Genomic DNA, 26,193 nt, shown 5'->3' with positions numbered 1-26,193 from the left:
TTGTATGCTGTATTAGGCTGAGCAAGAGATTCATTCCGTATAATTTGAAAAGTGGTTTTTAGCCAAAGAGCTAGCCTACACTAGCTTGATACTCAGTATACTGGACCTCACATCTGACCTCTTTCACATCAGTAATTTATTTGATTCATCTTTGTTTTAATAAATCAGATATAAATTCTTCTTTGAGCCTCTTTTCTTTACCATAACATTTAAAAGATTGAGCTCTGTGAGTTAACTGACCAGACTTTCTTCATTCTGGTATTTGACAACTACCTGTTAAGTTGGTTGATTTAACCAGGTAAATAGTTACTCACATCTATATGATGCTAAGTTCAGTTTGATATATTTATCACCCAGGTTGACAGAGAGATTGGCTCTTCTCAAGGGTCAGTCATTGGTACAATCTAGGAGTCTTTGGGGTAAAAATAATCTGAATTCAGAAGTGCAACTTGAAACATTGGAGGGGGTTTGGAGAGAGATGTGGGAAAAGTTTTACATTGAGGCATCTTGTTCTGATAACCTCTGTCTTTTAAAAATAAATTTATTTTTGTGGAAGGTAATATACTTTCATGCGACTCAAAAGGCACAAATGGGTACACAGTGAAAGGACTCCCTCTCATCCTCTTTCCCTATTACCTGCTTCCTCTGTCCGCTGGCAGCCAGTGTTAGCAGTTACTTGGGAATCCTCCAGTGACATTTTATGCATATATAAGCAAATATACACATTCAGCATGCTCATTTGATCTCCTAGCCATTTCTCAAATTCCCTTCTTTCCATTCCCACCACCCTTGTTTGGCTCCTCAGATGTGTTGGACAGTTGCCTGCATTTTACCTTTCCCTACGTTTCAGCCAGTCTTCCTTCTATAATTTCCTCTTCTAACCCAAAGCATTCCTATCCTACATGGGAAGGAGTCCATCATGAATCTTAGCCTAGTCTCTTGGGCCCTGAGGAATTCTTCTCTTGCTCCCTCCCCCTCCCCATCATGCACTGGCCCATAAATGTTCTTCACTAATCCTCCCACTCTCCCCCAGAATCAGGGACCCTTAAAAAAAATCTGATGAAAGTCGTGGTCTCATCACACACCATTTTTCCTACATGTCCTGGTTTCTGGACCCCAAGTTAGGAATCTCTGTTTTAGTAATACAAAACTGGTTGTCACCCCTGAATGTGCATAGCCTATGATTTTTCGTCTCCATGCTGTTCTCTCTGCTTGGGACACTCTGTCCTCCTATTTTCATTAGCAAGCCACACTCAGTTCTGGTGTCATGTCTAGCGGCCATTCTTAGTTGAGATTCCTGAAACTCATGGAGCCTTCCACATGTAATATAGTGTCCCAAGTAGCCTTCCATCCTGGGAACAGGCATGTCCTATAAATAGCAAAATTGTCTTTCTACTGAAAATTAACTGTGATTTTGGATAGCATGCTAAGATTGGTCCAAAAAAAAAAAAAATCCATGGTTGAAGCCTTTATTTAACCATTCATTTCTCTTCTATCCCCCACCCCCACCTCAGTATTCTACATGTCCGTATCATTTTTCTTTAGCATTCCTGGCTTGCTTACAAATTCTCAAACATTGTGTTAACACTCCTTAAAAATAACTTTTGTATTTATTATGGCCCTCATCTGGGAGAGTCTTTTATTCCTCCACTGCTGGGTTTCCCTGTGTAGTTGGTACATGAAGGGACAAAAGCCTCCATCAGGGTGTCAGTGACATTTAGGGACCTAATAGGAGAAAAGATTACTCTTAAGAAATTCGAAGAATTAAATATCAATGCTGTTAGATGACAGGGACCCTCTGAAGAGAGTGGCCCTTCCGAAGAAGTGATCCTAAGGCTGTGAATGAGGTATTTTTAACTCCAAGCCAGGGAATCAGAGGGTGTCCTGGGTGCTGGGTTTTATTGCAGAGTGCCTGGAATGAGGTCTTATGCTGTTGACTGATTAACAGAGGATTTAGAGTAAGAATTTAATAATGTTTGTTCAGCACTGTTGGTGTGGAATCCTCTGACTGGTGGATGCTTCTGATCACTAACCAGGAATGCTGTGGAGAAGAGGAAAAATTCGTGAGGCGGCTCTGTTCGTGAGAGATCCAACAAGGTCTTTTATTTTCCTTCTTTAATGCTGACCTCACTAAGCAAACATCAGATTTACTGATTTGTTTCCCCAGACATGTTGATGTGAGAATTGAGGGTGTCCTGCATGGCAGTAATGAATATTCCAGGCATTGGATAAGTACAGCCCCTGCTGGGTGGTATAACGCACAGTTTCCAGCTATCTGTCTGTTGGGAGGGCCTGCTCAGTCCTTACGGTTGCTGGTATTTACAGCTGAGCCCTCAGCCCTAGGTCCTGGTGATTCCCCCAAGGTACTGCCTGTCTTTAGGGTCCCACTGGAACAGCTAGTTAGCCACTCTCTTTGATATGGTGAATCACAGCACCTTCCAAAATAGTTTCAATTTAACATGCTTTAACTCTTTAAAAAGCATTCTAGTAGGGAACTGTGTTAGTCTGTTCAGGCTGCTATAAGAGAATACCATAGGCTAGGTGGCCTAGAAACAGCAGAAATTTATTGCTCACAGTTCTGGAGGCTGGAAGTCGAAGACCAGGGTGCCGCATGGTGGGATTCTAGTGAGGGCTGTCTTCCGGGTTGCAGACTGCCAACTTTTCGTTGTATCCTCATGTGGCAGAAGGGGCTAAGGAGCTCTCTGGGACCTCTTTTATGAGTGGCACCAATCTTATTCATGAGGGCTCGGCCCTCATGACCTGAGGACCTCCCAAAGACCCCACTTAATACCATCACCTTGGGCATTAGGTTTTCAATATATGGGTGGGGCACAATCATTCAATCTGTAGCAGGAATGGGAATAGATAATTCACAAAAAAGGAACTACAAATGGTCACGGCATGAAATGAAATGAAATGAAAAAAGATTCGACTTCATTGCATCAAAGAAATGCAAATAATAATTAGATTTTAAAAGTCCATCACAGGGTTGGCAAGGTTGAGGTTGGGTCATAGCATATTCCCCTTTCAGGGATGGTGAGTGGGTATGTTGGTATACCTTAGATGGAGAGCAGGTTGGCTCATAGAATCCCTTGGCACCAATGATTCTCTTCTAAGAGTATATCCTAAGGAAATCAGAGATCAGGCTTAATTTCAGTGGTGAGCATGTTGTCTCTGGGAGGCAGGTGGTATGGTAGAGTGGGTAGAGAAGGGACGCTGGAGCCAGCTGCTTGGCTTGGAGTCTTGTTCCACCATTTACCAGCTGTGTGAACTCAGGCAAGTTAATTTCTCCTTGATTTTGTCATCTGTAAAATGAAGATAATAGTGTATCCCTCCCACATTGTATTGAGAATTAGATAAGTTAATATATGTAAAGTACTGGGAACCTGTCTGTCACAGAGTAAGCAACTATGTAAGTATTGGGGTGATGAAGGGTGACATCAAGGGTGATTATCAAGCATGAGTTGTGAAAATTTGAGACAAATCCAACAATGGAATCCTTTTTAAAATGATAGTCCACCAACCTATATGTACAAAAAGATCCTAATTTGATTTTAAAATGCCTCTGCATAGAAAAAAAGAAAATGACAAAATATTAAAGCTTTTTTCCTCATTGATGGGATTATAGGTAATTTCTATTTTCACAATTTTATGTATCTATATATTACAGTGATAATTGTTAGAAATTAGTAAAAGTAATATATCATAGGATTCTTATAGTCTCAACTTTTCTTTACGAAATGCATACTCATTTTAACAAATTTTACTTTCTCTTCCTGATTTCAAAGCTACTAATATTTCACTTCCTCAACATCTTCACCCACATGCCATCTGCTTGGTATTTTCTTGCATTTAGCTTGCTTGCTTTGTGTATAGATCAGCTGCAAGGCTAGTTCTGCAAGAATAAATAGACCAAGTCAAATGATTTATGAGATTTCAGCGGTGGTGGCTTTTTCTTGGAAGTTAAAGCCAGAGAATGCTGCCGAGGTGATGATGGAACCGTATACTCTGCGCATGTCAGGCACTCAGCCTTAGCTCCCATTCCCCACCTCCATGAACTCAGCACTCTGGTAGGGTCAGAATCTTCCATACCCCTCATACACCACCGGGTAATTCCTGCCTCCAGGCTTTTTGCTACCCTCTCTATCTGAAATTTCCTTGCACATTTCTTCCTTTAAAACCAGTGTTCTGCACCAGGTTGATACGCAATTCTGTGAAGACTTTCCAAGACATCTACTCTACCCCGATCCAGGTTTTTTTTTTTTTTTTTTTTGAGGAAGATCAGCCCTGAGCTAACTGCTGCCAATCCTCCTCTTTTTGCTGAGGAAGACTGGCCCTGAGCTAACATCCATGCCCATTTTCCTCTACTTTATGTGGGACATCTAGCACAGCATGGCTTGCCAAGCGGTGCCATGTCCACACCCGGGATCTGAACTGGTGAACCCCGGGCTGCCGAAGCAGAACATTCACACTTAACCACTGCGCCACCAGGCTGGCCCCTGATTCCAGTTCTTTTGACACTTAACTATATGTACCACAAATTAAATATTGGCTGGCTTAGCTGGTCTTATAGTAAGCCAACAGGGGTTGTGTTTTATGTTACTCTCTGCCCTTCAGTTTTCTAGCACAGTGTTATCCACATACCTGCACCTGGAACACAGGAAGGTTGGATGTTGTGTTGAAAACATTCTTAAGAGATGACTTATGAATTTTCTGTTTCATCTTCCCCTTTGCCCATCCTTCTCTTTCCTTTATTTTCAAGATCAGAATGTTATATAATTTGGTTCTTTCAGTCTTGCAGAAATTTGCCTGAAAATCCGATAATAGATTTTCATTCCTAAAATCTAAAGACCAAAGGGTTGAGCTGCAGAGAATGCCACGGTTAGCAAAGGCATTTCCAGTTGGAGTCTAGCAATGTACAAACTAATTTTAGTTGCAAGGACAGCTCTGTCATCTACTCTAAAATATTGCTTGTTTGATCAAGACAGTTTCATGAATCTGCCAGAGAACATGCTTAAAATTCATAAAATGTTAGGTTCTGTTAAGATCTTGCATTTCCTGGAAAGGGCCAAATCCTAGGAAATGTTTTCACATATTTGCTCTTGTCGTCTGGACCAGTGGTTTCCAGACTGAGGTTCACACGCCCCATTAAGATATAGGAAGAAATTGTTAGAAAGTGTATCTCCTCTTTTCATGACTTTTATTTTTGTTACATGTTTTATAATGCATATATTACTGCAGAAGATGTGTTTTTATAAGTAAAAAATATACCTGTTAAGATTTTTGCTCAGATGCTTTTATTGATATGGAATATAACTTTTAAAAATGGAGACCACTAAGCTAAATAAAAGATGAGACTTTATTGTTCCATAATCCAAAGTCAGTTTCTGTTAGGTATTTAGCCATAACATATCAAAAATCAACTTATTAAACATAAATCCTATGTCTAATCTAAACTGGGAGTTGTGTGTGTGTGTATATGTGTGTGAGCACACGCACATGTGCTCATGCATGTACAACATAAGACACATTCCCTGCCTTAGAGAGCTTACAGCCTGATTGGAAGGAATGTGGGCGTGAGGAACAATTGATTAGAAAGTGGTACAAGATAGCATAAGTGTGTGTAGGAATATGGGTTTCTAGCTGTATGGGTTTGTTAGACTACAATTGCTGAAGTGTTATATGAATGGCATAATACATGGTTTTATTACATTCTCAGAAAATTTCAAAACCCCTTTTACACTAAAATTTTTCCTTGATAATCAGGTCAGTTCTTAGTCCACCTACTCAGTTATCTCCTTGAATTATCTCCTGTGTACAGGTGTTAACTGTGTGAGCTTTCTGCTCTAATCTTCAAAACAAGGTTTACCAATGCTCTCAATTTCATGCCCACATTTCCTTTAAATTATAAGAGAATGTGGCAGAATAGACATGGTGGGAAAACAGTAAGTTTTGGAACAGTATCCTTTGGGAAGAGTGATAGTGTGTAAAATTTAAAATAAGTGAATTAGTTTCCTAGGGCTGTCATGACAAAATATCACAAACTGGGTAGCTTAAAACCACAGAAATTTGTTGTCTTACAGTCTTGGAGGCTAAATATCCAGAAGCAAGATTTCAGCAGGGCCGTGATTTCTCTGAATGCTGTAGAGGAATCTTCCTTGCCTCTTCAGGCGCCTGGCGATTTGCTGGCTATCTTTGGCATTCCTTGCAGCTGCATATCTTTAATCTGCTTCTGTCTTCACGTGGTGTTCTCCCTGTGTGTCTCTGTCTTCATATGGCAATCTTATGAGGATACCAGTCATATTGGATTAGAGGCCCACCATACTTCAGTATGACCTCTTCTTAACTAGTTACATCTGCAAAGACCCTCTTTCCAAATGAGGTCACATTCTGGAGTACTGTGGATATGACTTCAACATTTCTTTTTTGGGGTGACACAATTCAACCCATAACAATAAATAATACCAAAGTCTATAGATGGGTATACCAAGATGTGCATAAGTCACTTTTGATGTCAAATGATGCCTTCTTACAACTAAACCTCCATAGCCGTGCACATTGATTATAGGGTAAATGACAACTGAAAGGAAAGGAGGCTTTCTTGGCTATTTGTGTTAATTGGCCCCTTATGTCTCTGGGCTTTATAGTCCAGGCCTTGGTAGAATTATTTGTATAGACAGTTATACGTACAACAGTATGTGGCTTTGGTCTTCCTGGTAAAAATCCACAGAGTAATCTGTGGCTCAGGATAGTTCTAAGAGTGTAGTGGCTTTTTTTGTGATACTGCTGCATAACAGCCTCCAAGTCTCAGTGGCTTGGAACCACAAATATTTGTTTCACTTTCATGAATCTGCAGATTGACTGTGGTTTGGCTGCTCTTGGCTGGGTTCAGCAGGGCTGGCTGGACTCCAAAACTGAGGTAGGAGTTCAGGTCTGTTCCACATGTCTTTATCCCAGGACTCATGCTGAAGAAGGAAAAACAGCTACCTGGAACGTTCTCTACTAGTGGAGAGCAGAAACTTGTCAGGCCTCTTACAGCCTCAAGTCAAAAGAGGTACGCTGCTGATCCACTGTCTGGTGGTCAAAACAGGCCCCACGGGCCCATGGGTGGAGATGTATACTCTGCATACTAGTACCCAGCATCACAAAGTGGCATAGCAAAGGGTATGGTTGTATCATTACCTTACAGGGAGGCAGGAGTGCCTAATTGGGAACAACAATCCAGTCTAGCAAAGGGTCATTTTTCTATCAAATTCTACAAGAACTTTCCTATGAAGCAACTTAAAAAACCTGTAACAGAAAAAGTACTTAAACCACAGAGTTGGTTTCTTAACCTAGCCTCTTGGAAAATTGCAGTTGAATATCATATATGCAATTTTTTTCCAAGAAGAGGTCATAATACTTCACAATGCCGATTTAATTTCACATTAGGCAGATTTCCTGGCCCTTAGACACTTCTTGTTATGCCTTCCTCCTGAGCCCGCATTTGTGTATTTATCCCATTTTAGGCTGCAGTAACCGGGCACTGCCTGCCGCTCTCCGTCTTTACGTGAGACGTCTGAGGCAGGATCTGGTGAGATTGCTGTCCTCTTGAGCATGTTCTGATGGAGAACATTTTCATTGAGCATGAAACTGTTTCTGGTTTACAGAATTGATTGTTGATTGTGTAGCACTATTGAAATATAGCCTCGATTGGCGGTTTCTGGTGTTGTCCCACGTCAAACACCTTCCCTAACAACACATGCCCCCGGCCCCATTAGCACTTCTCAGTGCATCACACATTTCATTTGGCATTAATTTTTATCATACTCTTTTTCTCTGATTGTTTTGTTTATGTAAGTTTTATCTCCCTCGTCAAAAATCAAAGTTTTCTTAGAGCATATTGAGTTCTTTTTATATCCATAGGTTTTAGGTAAATAGTGCAGTGGTGGGCGTGAAACAGTTTCTAAGTAAATGCTTACTGAATTGAAGAGATTGCTTATAAACAGTTGACAAAGCACTATTTTGGAGTGTAAATTGCATATTGCCATCTATACTCCTCATGTAAATAAATATGCTGAAAGTACATTAAAAACACTGGTAATTCGGTTTTTTATTTTGCATTTCTACAAGTATGAGTGTATGTCAGTGTATTTGGAAAATGCATTCAGTTGAAGATAACATCCGCAGAGAACAAAGAAGCATGTGGCCTTTTCCTTAGTGAAATGGCAATTCACCTGGTAGAGAGAACTTGACATCTCTTGATAATCTCCATTAAATATCTTATATTTAAAACAAATGGGACTTCAGCAGACTAAAGAGCTTCTTTAAGGCAAGGGAAAACAGGATTGAAACAAAAAAAACAGCTCACTAATTGGGAAAAAATATTTACAAGCCACTTATCCGACAAAGGGTTAATCTCCATAATATACAAAGAACTCACACAGCTTAACAACAAAAAAACAAACAACCCGATCAAAAAATGGGCAGAGGACATGAACAGACATTTCTCAAAAGAAGATATGAATATGGCCAATAGACACATGAAAAGATGTTCATCATCGCTAATCATCAGGGAAATGCAAATCAAAACTACACTAAGATATCACCTTACACCCGTTAGATTGGCAAAAGCATCCAAAACCAAGAATGACAAATGTTGGAGAGGTTGTGGAGAAAAAGGAACCCTCATACACTGTTGGTGGGAATGCAAACTGGTACAGCCACTATGGAAAACAGTATGGAGATTTCTCAAAAAGTTAAAAATAGAAATACCCTATGACCCAGCCATCCCATTACTGGGTATCTATCCTAAGAACCTGAAATCAGAAATCCCAAGAGTCCCTTGCACCCCTGTGTTCATCGCAGCATTATTTACAATAGCCAAGACGTGGAACCAACCTACATGCCCAGAAACTGATGATTGGATAAAGAAGATGTGGTATATATACACAATGGAATACTACTCAGCCATAAAAAAAGACAAAATTGGCCCATTCGCAGCAACGTGGGTGGACCTCGAGGGTATTATGTTAAGCGAAATAAGCCAGTCAGAGAAAGACGAACTCTATATGACTCCACTCATAGGTGGAAGTTAATATATTGACAAGGAGATCTGATCGGTGGTTACCAGGGAAAAGGGGGGAGTGGGGGGAGGGCACAAAGGGGGAAGTGGTGTACCCACAACATGACTAACAATAATGTACAACTGAAATCTCACAAGGTTGTAATCTATCATAACATTAATAAAAAAAAAACTTGGAAAGAAAAAAGCAATCTTATATTTAACTCTTGAAAACTGGTGTTTGCAACCAATATACTGTATGTTCTTTGAAAAGGCATTCCATTATATCTTTTGTCCATCAAATTTTATTGGTTTTGTCTGCATCAATTAACTCTAAATCAGATCCTTCAAAGAAACTCTTCCCACCAAATAATAATAATAATGCAATAATAATAATAAAATTAGTAGTATTAACCACTGCTCACACTTACTTCTGTTCTGGAATTGAAGGAGCTGGGGCATACTGCAAGATCAGGACCCATGCAGTGGTGATGGCATTTGCTGTGAGCACAGGGAGCTGGCACAATGATTCACATTGGCACCTGTTCTCTGCAAGGCCTTGGGGAGTGCAGTTGAGTTCTGTACCAGTAGAGAGACTCCAGAAAAGTATAGAGCTTAATTCCTTTTGGGCCAGGGCTAGAAGATGTATGGGAAAACACTCAAACTGGCTAGAGATCCTAAGCCTTTAGGAATGGGTCTGTCTGATAATATTAAATTGAATTCCAGAAGTAATTGAGGACAAGCTTTTCTTCCCATGTCATCTGTTTCTTTGTTGATGATATTTGGAGCCTACCACCTTTAGATTCCACTTAGAGATGATCTGAAGTGACCTTGTCTTACTGGAGCCATAGTAGGGAGTGTCCCCAGAAACCACCTTTGTGAGTGACGCAGGCATCAGATTTTCCCAGCTCTTGTGAGGAACAATCATATGCATGTATCAGACATCCAATAAATAGTGATTGATGGTGAGAAAGGGGAAGTTGTCTCTTATGGTTGATAAATGAGATCAGCAGAGTAGACTCTGTTCTGTTTTCATGGCCTCCAATAACTTTCTGTATGAATTTCTGCATGTTTTTCCTTTCTAATCTGTCTTTGTGTTCAGGTAGGAAACTGTTCAAAACTGAATTCTTACATCCTTATGAGAATCAAAATTCCATTTTCTGATTCTGATTCTCTGTATCTGCTAATTTTGTTTTCAGTGGAGAAATTGGATTGGTGGAAGATGACATTTCAAAACCACAGAAACAAAGAAGTTGCCAACTGCTAGGGGAAATATTTCTGGGATATTCAAAGTTATGTTATTACCTCTGCCCTTAAAACTTAAGAGGTAACTTATTTAATTTAGTGAACTAAGGGAACGTGCTTTCCAGTTAGCTCTTTAAAAAAATCTAATTCAGTGCAATCAATATTTATCGAATGCACAGATACGTTCGGTGTAGTGCATTTATTGATGAATAGTAACAACTAACCTGAATACTGTTCAGGATTTACATCCTAAAGGACAGTTCTTCACCCTCTGTTCTTTTTGATGGTTGGTAAATCCAGGGAGAGCCAGGCAGTTGATGTGAAAATTCTGTGTAGTAATAGAACCTCTCATTAGAGGCCGTTGTTAGAGGTTCTGACTTTCACCTCAGACAAAGCTGATCATTCTGGCTCTAACCCTTATGGCTGTTTGAGCTTGAATAACTTCTTTAACCTTTCTAAACTCCTTATTCTTTATCTGAAAAGGATTGAGAATGTTAACTTCTCCCTTTACACAGTCATAAAGGTTAAACAGTGTGCGTAGCAGCATTGAACAAAAAATTTGGTGCGTATGGTTAATGTTCAACAAATGTTCAGCTGTTGCTCCTTGCTGTCGTCTTTATCTTCTCTAGGGTTGCCTAGCTTCAGTTAGTTCTCTCTATGGGGGCAATTTTGAATCCAGCTCTCCAGGTGCTGTTGAAGGTAGGTGTAACTTTCATGAACACTTGAACATTTGGGTTCATTGAACTCTCGGTGGATAGAATTTTCTGTTTCGTGGGTCACTGTACTCTGTAGGCACCTTTTGGACACACTTAATCTCTATAACAGCCTGTTTACAGATAAGGATACTGAGGGCTGGAGAAATTGAGTAACTTGCCCAAGGCTACATACCTTGCAGATGCTGGAGTCTGGATTCTAACCAGGCCTGTCCTGCTTTAAAGGTGTTGCGCTGCTCCAATAACATAGTCAAAGGGGTTAGCCAGTTGAAGCACAGAGCATCTTGAAAACAGAGCTTCTCAAGTGTCCAGAGCTTGTAAAAATCTCAGCTTTGAAGGAATTTTTGAAATTAAAATTTTTTAATTAAAAAAACAATTTAAGGGGCTGGCCCTGGGGCCTAGTGGTTAAGTTTGGCACACTCTGCTTCAGTGGCCTGGGTTCAATTCCTGAGTGTGGACCTACACCACTTGTTGGTGGCCATGCCATGGTGGTGACTGACATACAAAAAAGAGGAAGATTGACACAGATGTTAGCTCGGGGTGAATCTTCCTCAGGAAAAAAAAAATTAAAGTATTAGCTTACCCATAGAGCTTGATATCCTCTATAATCGCAGTTCTCAATGAGTGCATTGTCCCTCCACCAGGGTGCAGTTTGGTGGGCATGGTTATGGGGGAGGGGGCACTACTGGCAGTTAGTTGGGGGGAAGCAGAGGTGCCACATTCTCTGCAATGAGTGGAACAGTCCTAGACAATGCAGAATTGCCCCTTATACTTGGGAATTTCATATCTTTGTAAGAATGTGTCTGAATATTTCTTGAGATATTTTAAAGAAAGAGATTAGTTCTCACTTACCATGTATAGAAATAGCTGTTTGGTTATTACTTATAGCACTAGTTTTTATTCTGATGTTCCATACACCCCCCGACCCTGACACCCACCCTCATCCTCTCCCTTCCGCTCTCTCATTTTCCTGTACTTCTCATATGTAGTGAAATACTTTCTGATCTCATTTCTCCTGGAGCTAAACTTGTCCTATACAAGTTGGTGTAGGCGTTTGGGTATTTCCTTGTGTCTTCTAGTGAACTCGTGCCTGGGAATTTACTTATTGAAATACCTGTTAGAAGTTGCTTTTCTTTTGGCATTATGGTGATTTTTAAAATCTGAGAATTTGCATGTTCAAATACCTTTTATCAATTACTTTCCTTTTGGACATTATATTGATTTCGTAAAATTAAGTGTGTAAGTAGATTATCTGTCAGCTTCATTTCAATACTATAAGGGCATATTATAAAATGTTTACGTATTCATTTAGATGAGAGGTGTTGATTTTGATGAGGTTGAGAACTGCTGGTCTACAGCAATCCCATGAAGTGGTGGTTCAGTTTGTCCTCCATCGCTCTCAGAGACTGGGAAGCCACTCCATCTGGAGGCAGCTCTTTGCGTCTGTCTGGAAGACAGTTCTTCCTTATATTGAGCCAAGACCCCTCTCCCTCCGTTTCTACTGCCTGGTCCTAGGTATACTCCTTGCAGGTCTACTGGTGCAAGCCCAAATTCTTTACCAGATAAAATCTTTGAGACATTTGAAAATAGCTATCATTTCATCCAGCTTTTTCCAGGCTAAACCTGACCAGCTCCTTTGACTAATATTCTTAAAACTTAGTTTTATGTCACTTAAGCATGCTGGTTGCTCCAATTTCCTTATATTTCACCTATAGTGTGAGACCCAGAGCTAAATGCAGTCATCTTGATAAATTCTAATCCTCAAAAAGGGTGAGACAGAGCATCATAATCTTTTTTATGTTGGGAGGGGGCAGTGGAATCACACCCTGAGTATATGGATCTTACTGTCACCTAAAACATATTCACATGTGCCAGTGCTCAGCTCTACCCTTCTTGTTCCCTAGCACTTCACCCAAGTGTAGAACCCGAGATTCACGTGGAGCAAACTTCACCTTTCTGTAGACAGATGAGGTCTGTCTGAATCCAAATGCTGTTATCCAGGATGTTATTTGTCCCTCCAAACATCCAATAAGGAGGCCTGTATTTTCAGTCAAGTCCGTGATAAATTTACTGAGGACAGTGCCTTAGAACAAATACTGCATTAAGCTATTAACATCCTCCCTCCAGGTTGAGGATGGAGGTCAGCTCCCCGCTTCAGGTTGAGGCCAATCAGCGGCTCAGCACATACCTCTTGGTACAGTGGTTCAGTTCTTTCCTTTACCCGTCTAATCCTAGAAGCATCCACCTATGTCCAGCCCACCTTTCTCCATCTTATCCATAAGCAGGTCAAAAGAAACTTAGCAAATGCCTTTTAAGTACACGTACACTGAGTTTACCTCATTTCCTTGATGCACTAGAGAAGTATCTATGTCCAAGAGGGAAATTGATGTCAGGGTAATTTGGCTAAGTCATCATTCCCTGAACTTCCTCCTCTCCCCTGGCCCTAAACACCAGCCTTACCAGACGACTCAGGAGTCCCTGAGCATCACACATCCCTCCCGACGGCTTGCACATCCTCATTCTGCCTAAAAAGCCCAACGTCTTCTGCATTCACTGTCTGGGAAACCCCTGCTCCTCCTTCAGTGTCCAGCTCTGGAGTGACCTGTGAAGTTTCCCTGACACTCCTTCCCTTCCTGGCAGAGTTAGTTGCTTCTCCCGCTGTGCTTTGTGGCTCCTTGTACCCACCACTATCTGAGCACTCACCACGTGTCTTACCAGCTGATGGGTTTCAGTTGCCTGTTCTACCTGAGCTTCCTGGCTCATGAATGCTGTCTTCATCTCTGGATCTCCAGCAGAGTACTTGGTCCATGGTAATACCTCAAAAAGGGATCTGCTGGCTTTGTTGTTGTTCTGCTGAATGGTTGGTTTTCTATGAATGTTCTGGATCTCAGGGTTCACTGCCTCCTTTTCCAAGTCCTTGCTGACCTGCCTTTAATGATCATTTCTAAAGTTTTGCTGGGGATCTATATGATGTTCTCCACTGTGTAATTTGCACAACCCCTTTTCTAACTTTTGTTGAAAATTAAAATGTGTTTGCTCGTTGTCGGGCTGCCAGGACTTTCTACATCTTCAGCAGTTCCTGACCCTGCCAATGACTCTTTAGAAGTCTCTTCTTAGAGACTGCACATTCTCTTCTTAAAGAGAACTTACAAAATGATCCATCAGCCCAGAGTTGGGTCTTCATTTAGAGTAGCTAGGAGCTTTGATGAAGTCTCCTTGTTCATTTTAGATAAGAGAGCACTGAAACTCGTATTTGTTTAATTCTTTTCAGGTCTAATTTCAGTTCCCTAGGCAAAGAATAATGGAATAAGAGTTGATGAGTTCTCCATTCATTTTACTATCGATTGGTGTCGTTCCATTTTCCCAAGTAGCAAACCACTGGCCTGTCTTTGATTATCACCTTGATTCAAGCATAACTTTTTAGTTCTTTTTTGCTGTTAAGTTCTGTTTTCTGTTGTTTTGTTTTTGTGACACACGTTTCTTTATTTGAGGGCCTCATCTCCTGGAGCATCCATGTTTGTGACATACTTTTGTATCTTTCTATCCCTTTTTCACCAGGTTTCTTGTTTGAGTATTCAAATTTCTGACCTTGGTTAACACTGAAATTTGAATATCCTTCCTCTGTTTAGATGACAATGTGGCTTTGAGAATGACTGAACACCTGTTATATTTCTGTATAAGTGTAAGTATTTTCTAGGAGGAAATGTCTGCATAGAAGAGTACATTTTGGTGTGTTCCTTAAGTGGCCAAACTCAGTGTGACCAAGGCTCAAAACATGTTCTTGTTGTTATTTCATTTGTGTAATAAGAAACATGTTGTGGGAAAACACTGGCTAGGCATCGTGGGTATGCTGGTGTTTTTCTAGTCTGGAGTGGATATGCTGAATGTCCAGGGAGTTGCAGTGTGTTAGATGTGAAGCCAAAAAGCCGCCCTGGGCTGTGTGGGTCCACACTGATTTCATGTAGTTAGGGAGTCTCCAGTAGCCCTGTACTTCAATTCCTCCCAAGTGGTGCCGTGTTCCCAAACAGGGAGCGCTGTGCTGGTAGCACAGAAAATACTTTGTCTTCAACACAGTCCTTATGAGGTAAGAATTTTGTATGTGCCTTTTTTACTTGAATAATGAACTGAATTTAGGTTTAAATGGACTATCCTGATTTAAGATTGCAAAAAGAAATATTTAGATAGGAGATTCATCTTGTGCTCCCTCATAAAATTCTTTTTGGTCTGTAATATGCCGTAAATGCAGGAGACTCTTACAGCTCAGTATTTGGATGAGTCTAGAGTTTATCGATGTGAAGAAAGTCAACAGCAAATGAAAGAAGGGCTTTTAAGGAGCCCATTATAACCACTTATAATGGAAAATGTAGTTCCCATTAGAGAGTGATTTAAGGAACTCTGGTTCTTCACTGAAGCGTGAAGCTGCTGTGAAGTGCTCTGTGCAAGTCATTTTTATAGCATGCTTTGCAGATCTCTTTCTGGTTAATCTGTTGGTGTGTCTAGACCTGAAAGGACTGCATTTGTCTTGTTTAAGGAATATAAAAATTCCCAGAAATTTAAAAGAAACCGAAGTTTAGTATATTTTTTGTTTATCGAATGGACTATGGGGGGGCGGGGGGGGTGGGAAAAAAGCTTTGCCAGTTCTAAACAGACACAGCAGCACCAGATGTCAGTTCTTGGATCATTTCATCTTTTTCTCTTGTGCTTATTTTTGTCAATTTTTTTCCCACTAGAACCAAATATTAGCTTCTGGCTCAGCTTGCAATATAAAAATTTTCCAATTAGATTGTTATGACTTCATTTTTATTCATGAGGGGAATCTAATAAACAGAGATCATCACACATGGCGGCATGCAGGAGAGGAACTTTCCAGCCCGCCACCTGGCCCAGGGCAGAGCTGAGGGCTGCGATTCTGATCCTTTCTGGAGTCCACGTCTGGCTGGTTTGAGTCGACATCCCCTGTCCCCAAGTAATTCTTATTTTGAGACAAATCCTTGGAGTTATAGCAGTCTGCCGTATAATTGACCTTACCCCAAGACTAGATTATTTCTTGTCTTTAATTTGCATGGATTTTCTGCCTCGTTCTGTGCTAGGTATTTAGGGAAGTGTGAAACATGGTGGTTTTTGACTTGGAACTTTTGGTGTGTTTGGGGCTGTGGTGGCTGAGTGAAGTGGCATTGTCACACATGTATGGTTAAGAGCCTCACCGTGACTGGTAAGTGACATGCAAAATAAGCTCCTGACAAAGAGAGAGACTGGCACACGAGTGGTCAGGGAAGACTTTAACGCAGAACTGGGCCCTGTGCCAGATCTGGTCAGAAAGAGGAGTGTAGCAAAGTTAACCTTAAGCTTAGGGAAAGAGAAAAGATGAAGGTGCAGAGTTGAGGAGGAGCCCATGGGTTCAGGCCACAGTGTGAGACTGAGCTTACGAGAGTTGCATACTCAGCCACTGAATTTTCTTTCTTTTTTTTTCTTCTTCTTCTTCTCCCCAAAGCCCCCCAGTATGTAGTTGCATATTCTAGTTGTGAGTGCCTCTGATTGTCCTATGTGGGATACCGTTTCAGCATGGCTTGATGAGTGGTGCCATGTCCCCGCCCAGGATTCGAACCAGTGAAACCCTGAGCCACCGAAGCCAAGAGTGTGAACTTAACCACTCAGCCAGCGGGCCAGCCCCTTATTTTTCTTTCTTTCATCACCCGAATTCTTGAATGAGTACTACCCTCATTCATTGAGGCATGACTTCCACTCCCACTACTCCGCTGATGTCCTGTTGGAAGTCCTCAGTGACCTGTGGCCAGGTACATTTGTCTTAACTTGCAGAATCTACACTGAGGCATTGGATGCTGTTGATTCTAGATGACTTTTTCTAGCTTATGTCCAAGTCTGGCTCCAAAGGTTATTGAGAGGCATTGAAGTGTGCGCCACACTGGACTTAAATCCCTGCTCCACCAGAGCTGGTGCTGTTGAACTAGGGAAATTAGCGTCTCTCGGCCTCAATTTAATGGAATTAAGGGTATCTAACTCATAATGTGGTTGTAAGGATTTAAAGAGATACAGGTGCAGGTGGATAATCTGTTGAAATAAATGACGTAACAGTAGGCAGCCATCATGCTTGGTTCCTTCACTACCTGGTATACTCACTCTGCCCTTCTTGCCTGAATGTGTCGCGCCCTTTTCACATCCATGCCCATGTTCAGGTGTTCCCTCTTTCTGGATTGCTGTCTCTCTCTCTCTCTCTCCTTTACCTATTGAAATCCTCACTACCCTGAAAGGTTTACTTTATCACTTCACTCAAGATGCAAGTTTGTATGTTCTGGATTCTCAGTATTATTCATTGGACAGCTCCAAGTTACTACCCCACATTTTAGTTATTTTCACACATCTTATTTTCCCTACTGGATGGTAAGCTCCTTGAGTGTGCAGCCCATTTCGGGGATGTGGAGATAACCAGTAAGAGTGGAGATTGTGTCTCTGTTGTTTCCATACAGAGCCTTGTGCGTAGTTGCCATGCTTCCAGGGTGATCTCATCATTGTATCGGGTTTTTTTTCTTTTTCTTTTGTTAACTAAAACCATATGCTGATAATTTCTAAATCTTTTTTTCTAACCCTCACTGTACTCCTCTGCTTTAGACATAATCAAACGTCTGGTGAATGTCTCCAGCTGACTATTACACTCACACAGTTACTGCAAAGGCAACGTGTCCAAAACTGGTCTCTCCTCTGTTTCTGCTCCGCGCCCCCCCCCCCCCCCCCCCGCCCCAGCCTGCCTCCTTCATGTGGTGGTGTCATATCTGCTGTCACAGTCTACCTGGTCCCTGAAGCACAAACTCGGAGGGCATTCCTCATTCCTTCCTTTCCCTCATTGTCTACATTCATGAGTCACCAAGTCTCGACTCATTTGCCTCCTAAATATTTCTTGAATTCATCCCTCCACTTTCTATGTCAAATACTGCTGCCTAAGTATAGGCCCTCCTCTTAACCAGTTTCACTGTAATTTCTTTCTAATGGATCTACTTTACCCTGTTCTTAAGCTCTCAAGTCCATCCTCGACAATCTGCGTATCACACTCTGTCATGGAAAACCCTTTGGTGGCTTCCTTTCATATGCTTCAGGGATGAGGAAATTGGTTTTCTGTCGTGAATCAGCTCCGATCAATTTGGTAATGGCTGCTGTGAGTGCTGTTTCTGGGTTCAGCATGATCACTTAGTGATGTCTGACATGGGTGCAGCAGAGGGAGTGGGCAGCACATAATGCATATATAGGATGAAGTGTAAGCTTGTTAGCATGGCATAGAAGATCCTCCATGGCCCTAATCCTGCCCAATCCTGTCTTCATCCTCAGCTCCCAGTGTTGCCCTCCTTCACATTATATGCTGGGCCAGCAGGGAAATATTGTGTCTTCTTGCTTTTGTTCAAGCTGGACCTACTTCTCTGTACCCTTTAACTGGGAAACCCATTCTTATCCTTCAGATCCTGGTGTGTGGGGGGAGTGCATGGGGTGGGCTGCGTCAGGTTGAGTGTTCTTCCTCTAGGCTCTAATGGCACCTGTGCCTCCTCCATAGCAATTCGTATCCCACTGACCTGAAATCCTAAGTGTCTCCCTCACAAGACGGTAAATTCCATTGCGGCACATTTATCTTTGGTATCTGAAACTTATCGCAGTACCTTTCATGCAATATGTATTGTGAATTAAGTTGTTTATTGAATTGAAATGAATTAGTAAATAATTTTGATTGGTGAACACTCTTGGCTTTTTCTTCGGTACCCCTTCAGGGTGAAAGGACAGATTTTAGGAGGTGTTAATGCTCTGCAGAAAATTTAGATTAGTGAATCAGACAGTAGGTAGACATTGGAAATTTTTGAGCAGGGGAGTGGCATGATGAAAGTGGTATTTAAGGAAGATTGATCTGGAGACAACCTTTTATTATAGGTGGAAGCCACTACTGGGAAACATAGCTGAGGGTAGCTGGGGCAGCGGAGCAGGCGGGGCGGAGGCAAGCTTATGAAGCCATCTGAAGAACAGCTTCCTGAGGCTTCGTACTTTCATTTCCACATTTGCTCAAGTGGGATGTACTCGCTGGCATGTTTCTGAAAATAAAACAGAGTTCTGATTTATTTTTATTTTTAAAGAAAGAGCATTCTTGTAAAACACCTATGTGATCGACTTTTCACAATTATGTATGACACGTTTGTCACTAATTACTTGAAAAGAGTGATTATGAGTGCAAAAATTAAAAAAAAAAAAAAACAATTAGCTTCTGCATGGCTAGCCTAAAATCTTCCAAAGTCAGTGGTTTTCATTTTAGCACATTTTGAAATAATTGTTATTTATGAGGAAAATACTTCAGTTTACTTTTCCAGCTGCCTTTTATTTTATAGTTTAACACCTCTATTCTAATTGTAGTTTTTCCCCCCACTGTGGGCATTCGTGTTTCATATATGACTCATATGGACTGTGTTTACTGGTTAAAGTTTATCTTCCATTTGCTGTGGGCCATGTAGCTTCACTCTGATTTATTCTTCACGTTGGTCATGATAAACTTCTAATGTTTAGTCACTTTGTTGTTATTGTTTTTTACAGGGTTATGATTTATTGATTAAAAAGAAGGACTTTCCCAAATACTTGGCACTTTTGATTGCATATTATGGATACCAAGGAAGAGAAGAAGGAACGGAAACAAAGTTATTTTGCTCGGTAAGCATTCGCTTTGCAAAATTGTATCAGTACTTTAAAAAAACGTTTGAGAGGACTTTGTCCGCAAGCATTACTTGGCATTTTGTTTTGTAACTGTTCAGAATCAGAGCAGGTAGCCAGGGGAAGTTAAATATAGTTTGTTTCATCCTTTTTGTTATTTCTATTAGAGGAATAACATTTGGTTCTTCTTGTATCTCTGGTGGTTCTCAGGTCAGGGCTGCTCAGGGAATCTAGCTGTCAGTATGCCCTGAACTGCAAATTGCTTGGAATCCCACATTTAGGAACTTACATTGAGTTTTAAATCCTAAATGCTTAGTTCCTGCTGCTCTGTAGCTTAATTGGTTGAGCTATAACTAAAAATCTATGACATATTTAAAGCTCGTTACCTTGTGTGGAGTTTCTTCCTAAAAAGTATTTTTGTAGGTGGATGGAATGGATGAAATTCTACCCTTGGAGTCCATGTCAGTTTGAAAACTGGAACTCATCCAACATGTATACATTTGTTGGTGTCTGAATGGAGGTTATCTAGTATATGGTTGGTTACTGTTTACAGATTTAAACATCTATTTGGCAGTCACTCGCTAATCATAATAAAATCAATAATATGCTAAAACATTTATAAATCATTTTGGTATCTGGAATGTTTTCAAACTCAGAGTGAGAACCTAGACTTCAAATGCTCATTATGGTTTCCAAATTGAAATCCTTCTTAAGGACTGAATTCAGCCTCACCACATCCCCAACCCCCTCAGTCTATGCTGTTAAAGGTGCATTTCCTGTTTTTCAACTATGAGCCTTGGAAACTCAGAACCAAAAATTTTTTGATATTTTTATCAAGAAATTAAGCTACGTTTTTAGCTCGTTAATGAAAAAAGGAAGGAAATGAACATTTAAGGAACTATGGGCCAACTACTTTACTTATTATTTTATTTATCTTCACAATAAACCTATGCTGTAGGTTTTCCCCCTATTTTACCAGTGAGATAACTAAGACTCAGAAAGTGTTTTGCCCATTTTATGCAGTGTAAGAGTCAGTATTCAAATATAGGGTTATCTCCAAAGGGCCTGTTCCAATTAGTAATAGTAAACTAAGAATAAGTGTTTTTGGAAAGCAAGAGTTAAAGTACTAATTTTAGTGAAATGTTTTTCACTGTTACAACTACAGAGAGTAACAGGTGTTTGGGGAAGGAAGAAATTGGGCATCTAACAGGTGAAATATTAGAAAGATAGGACACTTAGAATAAATAAGGACTATCTAGTGATTTTTAAAAACATTTTAACATTTTATATTGAGATACTTGTAGATTTACATGTAGTTGTAAAAAATAATACAGAGAGATATTCTATATCCTTTATCCAGTTTCCCACAATGCTAATACCTTACGTGACTATCCTACAATATCACAACTAGGAAATTGACATTGATACAATCCACTGACCTTATTCAGATTTCACCAGGTTTACAAGCCCCCATTTGTGTTTGTGTGTGTAGTTAATTCTGTGTAATTGTATCACATGTGTAGATTTGTGTGGCCACCATCACAATCAAGATACAGAACAATTCCATCCAAAAGATCCCACGTGCTACCCTTTTGTAGCCGCATTCACCTTCGTCCCTCTACCTACCGCTCCTGAAAACCACTAATCTGTTCTTAATCTCTATAATTTGTTATTTCAAAAATATCATATAAATGGAATTAATTATATAGTATGTAACGTTTTTCACTTAGTGCAATTCTCTTGGTGTCACAGTCCATTCGGACTGCTATAACAAAATACCGCAGACCGAGAAAGTGGCTTATAAACAACAGGAATTTATTTCTCACAGTCTGGAGGCTGGAAGTCTGAGATCAGGCTACCAGCATAGTCAGGTTCTGTGTCTGGTGAGAGTCAGCTCTCTGGTTCACATAAGGCCATCTTCTTACTGTAACCTTACATGGCAGAAGGGTCAAGGAGCTTTCTCAGGCCTCCTTTATAAGGGCACTAATCCCTTCCTGAGGGCTCTACCCTCATGACCCAATCACCTCCCAAAGGCACCACCTCCTAATGCCATCCCATTGGACATTAGGTTTCAACATATGAATTTTGGTGGAACACAAACATTCAGACCGTAGTACTTGAGATCTGCCTGAGATGTTGCATGTATCAATAGTTTATTCCTTTTTATTGCTAAGTACTATGTCATGATATGAGTGTATCACAATTTTTTAACCATTCATCCATTGAAGGGCATTTGTGTTGTTTCCAGTTTGGGGCTGTTAATGAATAAAGCTGCTAGCATCATTTGTATCATTTCGTGTGAATGTAAGTTTTAATTTCTCTGGGATAAATGCCCGCGAGTGGATTGCTGGGTCAAATGATAAGTGCTTGTTTAATTTTGTAAGAAACTGCCATACTCTTTTCCGGAGTGGCTGTACTGTTTTACGCTCCTTCCCGTCTGCAGTGTATTAGTGACCCACTTTCTCCGCATCCTCGTCAGCATTTGGTATTGTCACTCTTATTTCAGCCATTCTGATAGGTATGCTGTGATATCTCATTGTGGTTTAATTTGCATTTTTTTAATGACTAAAAAAAGTTGAATATCTTTTCATGTGCTCATTAGCTGTCTATCCATCTTCTTCAGTGCCGTGTCTTTTTGCTGTGTTCTAATTGTATTTTTTTTTTATAGTTGAGGTTTGAAAGTTCTTTATACATTCTAGATACTAGTCCTTTGATATGTAGTTTGTAAATATTTTATATTTCTTTTCATCCTCTTAATAGCGTCTTTGGCAGAGCAAAAGGTTTTAATTCTGATGCACTTCAGTGTATTAGTTTTTCGTTTAATGGATTGTGCTTTTGGTGTCAAGTCTAACAACTCTTTGCCTAGCCCTAGGTCCTGAAGATTTTCTTTCATTTTTTTTCCCTAGAATTTTTAGAGTATTATGTTTTATATTTACGTCAGTCGTTCATTTGGAATTAACTTGCATATAAGATGTGAGTTTAGGTCAGAGTTCTTTTTTTTTTTTTTTTTTGCCTATGGATGCCCTACAGAGTGATTTCAAAAGCTAGAATAGTGCCTTCTCAGTCTGAATCCAAACTGATTCCAATAGTAAGCGTGACTGTTGGTTCATGAACAGCCTGCTCAAAGTTAACCGCTTCTTGTTCCTAAGATGTAGAGTGAGAGGAGCCCCTTAAACTGAGAATGCGAGATGAAGCTGTTCTGGAAGAACAGCATAGTTTTTTCAACTCCGAAATGTAAAATTTGTCATGCTTGCTTTGCCTTCTAGTCGAAAGTATTCTAACAATGAAAAGAAAAACATATCTTAAAATGAGATGTGACCTCAGGAGCAGAAAGATAGCAGGACAAGGACACAAATCAGTGATGCTATTAAAACAGTGAGGAAACATGATTAATTACTAGGAAATGAGAGAGAGAGATTGAGAGATGGTGGGGGGAGAGATAGAGAAAGAGAGAAAACAGACAAACCCATAGTTTAGCTATTATCATGAAATGGCAGCCCCAAAATGGTCAAGCTATTAAAAGCAAAAAGCAAACCAAAAAAACCTTCATTGTCAGAAAAGAGGCAACCAAAGTTATAAACCTTTTCAAATGCCTTCTAACCAAATTGTGGCATTCCGTAAAGTGGAATTACCAATAGGACCAACTTGAAAGCCCGTTTCTAACAACACAGGGCCGATTTCTCTGGGGCAGTGTGCTAAGGGCATTCCAAGCAAGATGTCCAGAGAAGAATGTAAAGTCAGGCCAAGGGGGAGGCCCAGCTGATGCAGTCACACCGCCGTACACAAATCTCTCTAAGGGTGTGGAGGAGATCAAAAGGAAGAGTTGTCCTGATTTCTGCCTGCTACCACAATGTCTATCTGAAACCCTAAAAATTGCCTTTAAACTCTGTCCCCCCATCCCTTTTTCCTTTTGAGTAGTTAAATACCCTCTCTTTCCTTGGTGCGCTATTTTACCATGTGGTTTCATAAACATTGCATGATTGTGTTTGGTAAATAATCCTTTATCCATCTCTTTTGTTGATTGTTTTTCTCTCTCTCTCTCTCTGCGCCTCCAACCTCAGAATTGAACATCAAATCAAAGTTAAGTTTAAAAGACCCTATTTTAATAATTTTGGATTGAAATGAGCAATTCGAGGAACACCCAAAACCTTCTCATCGTTTGTCTTGAAACATGCCCGTGTAACTCTAAATGAAGGGTGAATTAGCGTCACTGCTAAATAGATTTATTCTGGATAAGCCCTAAGGAGTTTTCAGGATCTCCTGGTCCTGGCGCATGTGGTTTTCAGGATCTTCAGAGTTGTTTTGTACCTGTAGTTTATTCTAGATCAAATAATTCATGGATACCTTTTCCCATATTTTTGCAAAGAATTTGTATATACAAAATTAGTATGTTAGTATGTTATATACATGTGTATTAATTCCTTGGTTCTTGACAGGTCTTGAAACCAAATGAACAACTGAATTATTTAAGCAAATTATACCCCCTGTACTGTCCTCTGGAGCGATCGCTATTCGTTATGGCCCCTGCACTCTCCTCCTTCCTCTGTAGTCAGAAGGCGGTGTTTTCTTCAGTCCTGCTGCGCAGGGCTCTCTTCCCTTCTCATTTTGATATTATTTGGCTTTCGTAGAATTTGGACCCATTTAGTGATTTTTGTCTCAATCTCTTTGTGCTCTTTATATGTTTGAAAATTCTTTAAAAACATATTTTCCAAGATCAAGGATTAATTTAGAATAGCAAAAATATATTTTTAGTTAACCCAAAGTGGTGTTTTGTAGGAGATTTACTTTTCCCCTCTGATAAGGTCTGAGAGAGCCTGTGAGTAGACATGAGTGATAGAGACTCATCAGTAGACTGTGCCTTGTTCACATAGGTCCCTCTTCCCACTCCTTCCTGGTTATTAGAAAAGCAGAACTACCACCGCCACCCAGCCTCTTCTCTTACCCACCCGCTTCAGAGCCTGTGGCACACAGCAGGGAGGGGGATGCTGCTCTTGTTTCCATCACGACCGACCCCGCTCAAGGGTACAGAGTGTTGAATACATCTTACCCCCCATGCCTGCTCCCCTGACTCTTCCCACTCCTGTCCCCAGCCTCTACCCTGGCATTTCTTCAGCCTTGAGCCTCTGACCCATCAGCAGAACACCTAGCATTTGAAAAGCACTCCAGTGTGTAATCTTGGCAAAGTTCTCTAAACTCCGTCACCCTACATATCTTCAGTTGTTAAATGTGGCTAATAGTAACCCACTAACAAGATGGCTTCAAAGAAGGAAGCATCCCAGCCCGAACCAGGGAGAAGAAGCCCAAATGGGACACAGCAAGGAGGACTAAAGCTGAACCAGATCGGTCCCTTGTCCACACCGATTGAGGTTTGACCCCTTCTTCCGGGAGGAGGATCTAGAGGTGTTTGACTCACTGGATAGACTTTTTATTAAATATACATAGTAAACTGTGTAGCTCCCTCACTCAAACAAAACCAAACTGAGATGGCTGTGAAGATTGAGGTAACTTTTACAGAATGCCTGGCACAGTGAGTACTCAGTCATTCCTTTAAGGACAAATCCGTCCTGACCTTATCTTCTATCCCTCGCTGCACCTTCATCTTCACCCCAAAGAATCCTCATCTTGACACCCCACTCCCATTCCATGAGCTGCTCTTGCTGTTCAGATCAGGGAGAGGTGGGAGCAATTACAACAATCCAAAGTGAAATCATAGTTTCTCAAAGCTTCATTGTTATGAGCGCAGCTAGGTTCTGGGACATCATGAAGTGGAATCACATAGTCCAAAGTTCTTGGAGAAATCTGAGGCACCCTTTTAGTTACGAGTTGGGCCCTAAGCCCACAAGGGGAATTTGTCAAAGATGTGTTGGCCCCCTCCCAAGGCACTTCATATCTAGTAACTGCTAATCAGAGCCTCACCACTGGTGTTGCTTGACATAATCTCATGCCTTGGGCAGGCGTGCCGGAGACACTGACGCCTCAGCCGTCGGGGTGGCCGGAGACCCAGGCTGCTCAACTGCAGCCATGGGCTGCATCCTACCCAGGGTGCAGTAGAAGTATTATCCTCTTCCGTGCCTGCTTTGCTGTGAAAAAGGTTGAGAAAACTGGTCCAAGTTATCTTCATCCCACGCCACTGATCTATATACAAATTTTCATCCCCAAATATTGATTTGACTGCTGTGGAAATTTAGACTCAAATGGGTTGAGGTTGAATAACTTCCGTGAGATTATACAGCAGGCAGGTGCGGCAGGATCTGAGCCCAAGGACATCCTTCTCTTCTAGAGCTTACGCTCTGCCATGCTGCCCAGGGCCACGTGGCAACTTAGTGGTGGAAGGGGGCCTGTCGAACACAGGTTACCTGACCACTGCTATTCTCAGTGTGGGTTGAGAAGATTTCTGTGGGCAGTCCTAGCAGCTTACCATTAATGTGTACCATTGTAAATTAATTTGCGGAAATGCATCCCGGATTCTAAAGACCTAATTTATAAGTGACCTATTCCAAA

General features: G+C 40.8%; 1 protein-coding gene across 4 annotated transcripts in view; it reads left to right on the top strand.

Annotated features, from left to right (window-relative positions):
• Positions 1-26,193, top strand: part of NCOA7 (nuclear receptor coactivator 7) — a 138,157-nt gene that overhangs the window by 4,548 nt on the left and 107,416 nt on the right. For 3 of the 4 annotated variants that reach the window (XM_046675664.1, XM_046675665.1, XM_046675662.1), the window contains exon 2: positions 19,579-19,692. In XM_046675664.1, coding sequence (XP_046531620.1) covers positions 19,643-19,692 — 50 coding nt within the window. In that variant the 5' untranslated portion in view covers positions 19,579-19,642. Of the gene's footprint in view, positions 1-10,967; positions 10,988-19,578; positions 19,693-26,193 lie in introns of those variants that run through there. The other variant, XM_046675663.1, reaches the window with a different exon arrangement.

This window comes from Equus quagga, chromosome 11 (genome assembly GCF_021613505.1).
Source record: "Equus quagga isolate Etosha38 chromosome 11, UCLA_HA_Equagga_1.0, whole genome shotgun sequence".
NCBI classification, from domain to species: domain Eukaryota; kingdom Metazoa; phylum Chordata; class Mammalia; order Perissodactyla; family Equidae; genus Equus; species Equus quagga.
Note: the sequence above shows the minus strand (reverse complement) of the source record. Positions and strands in the feature narration are given on the sequence as shown.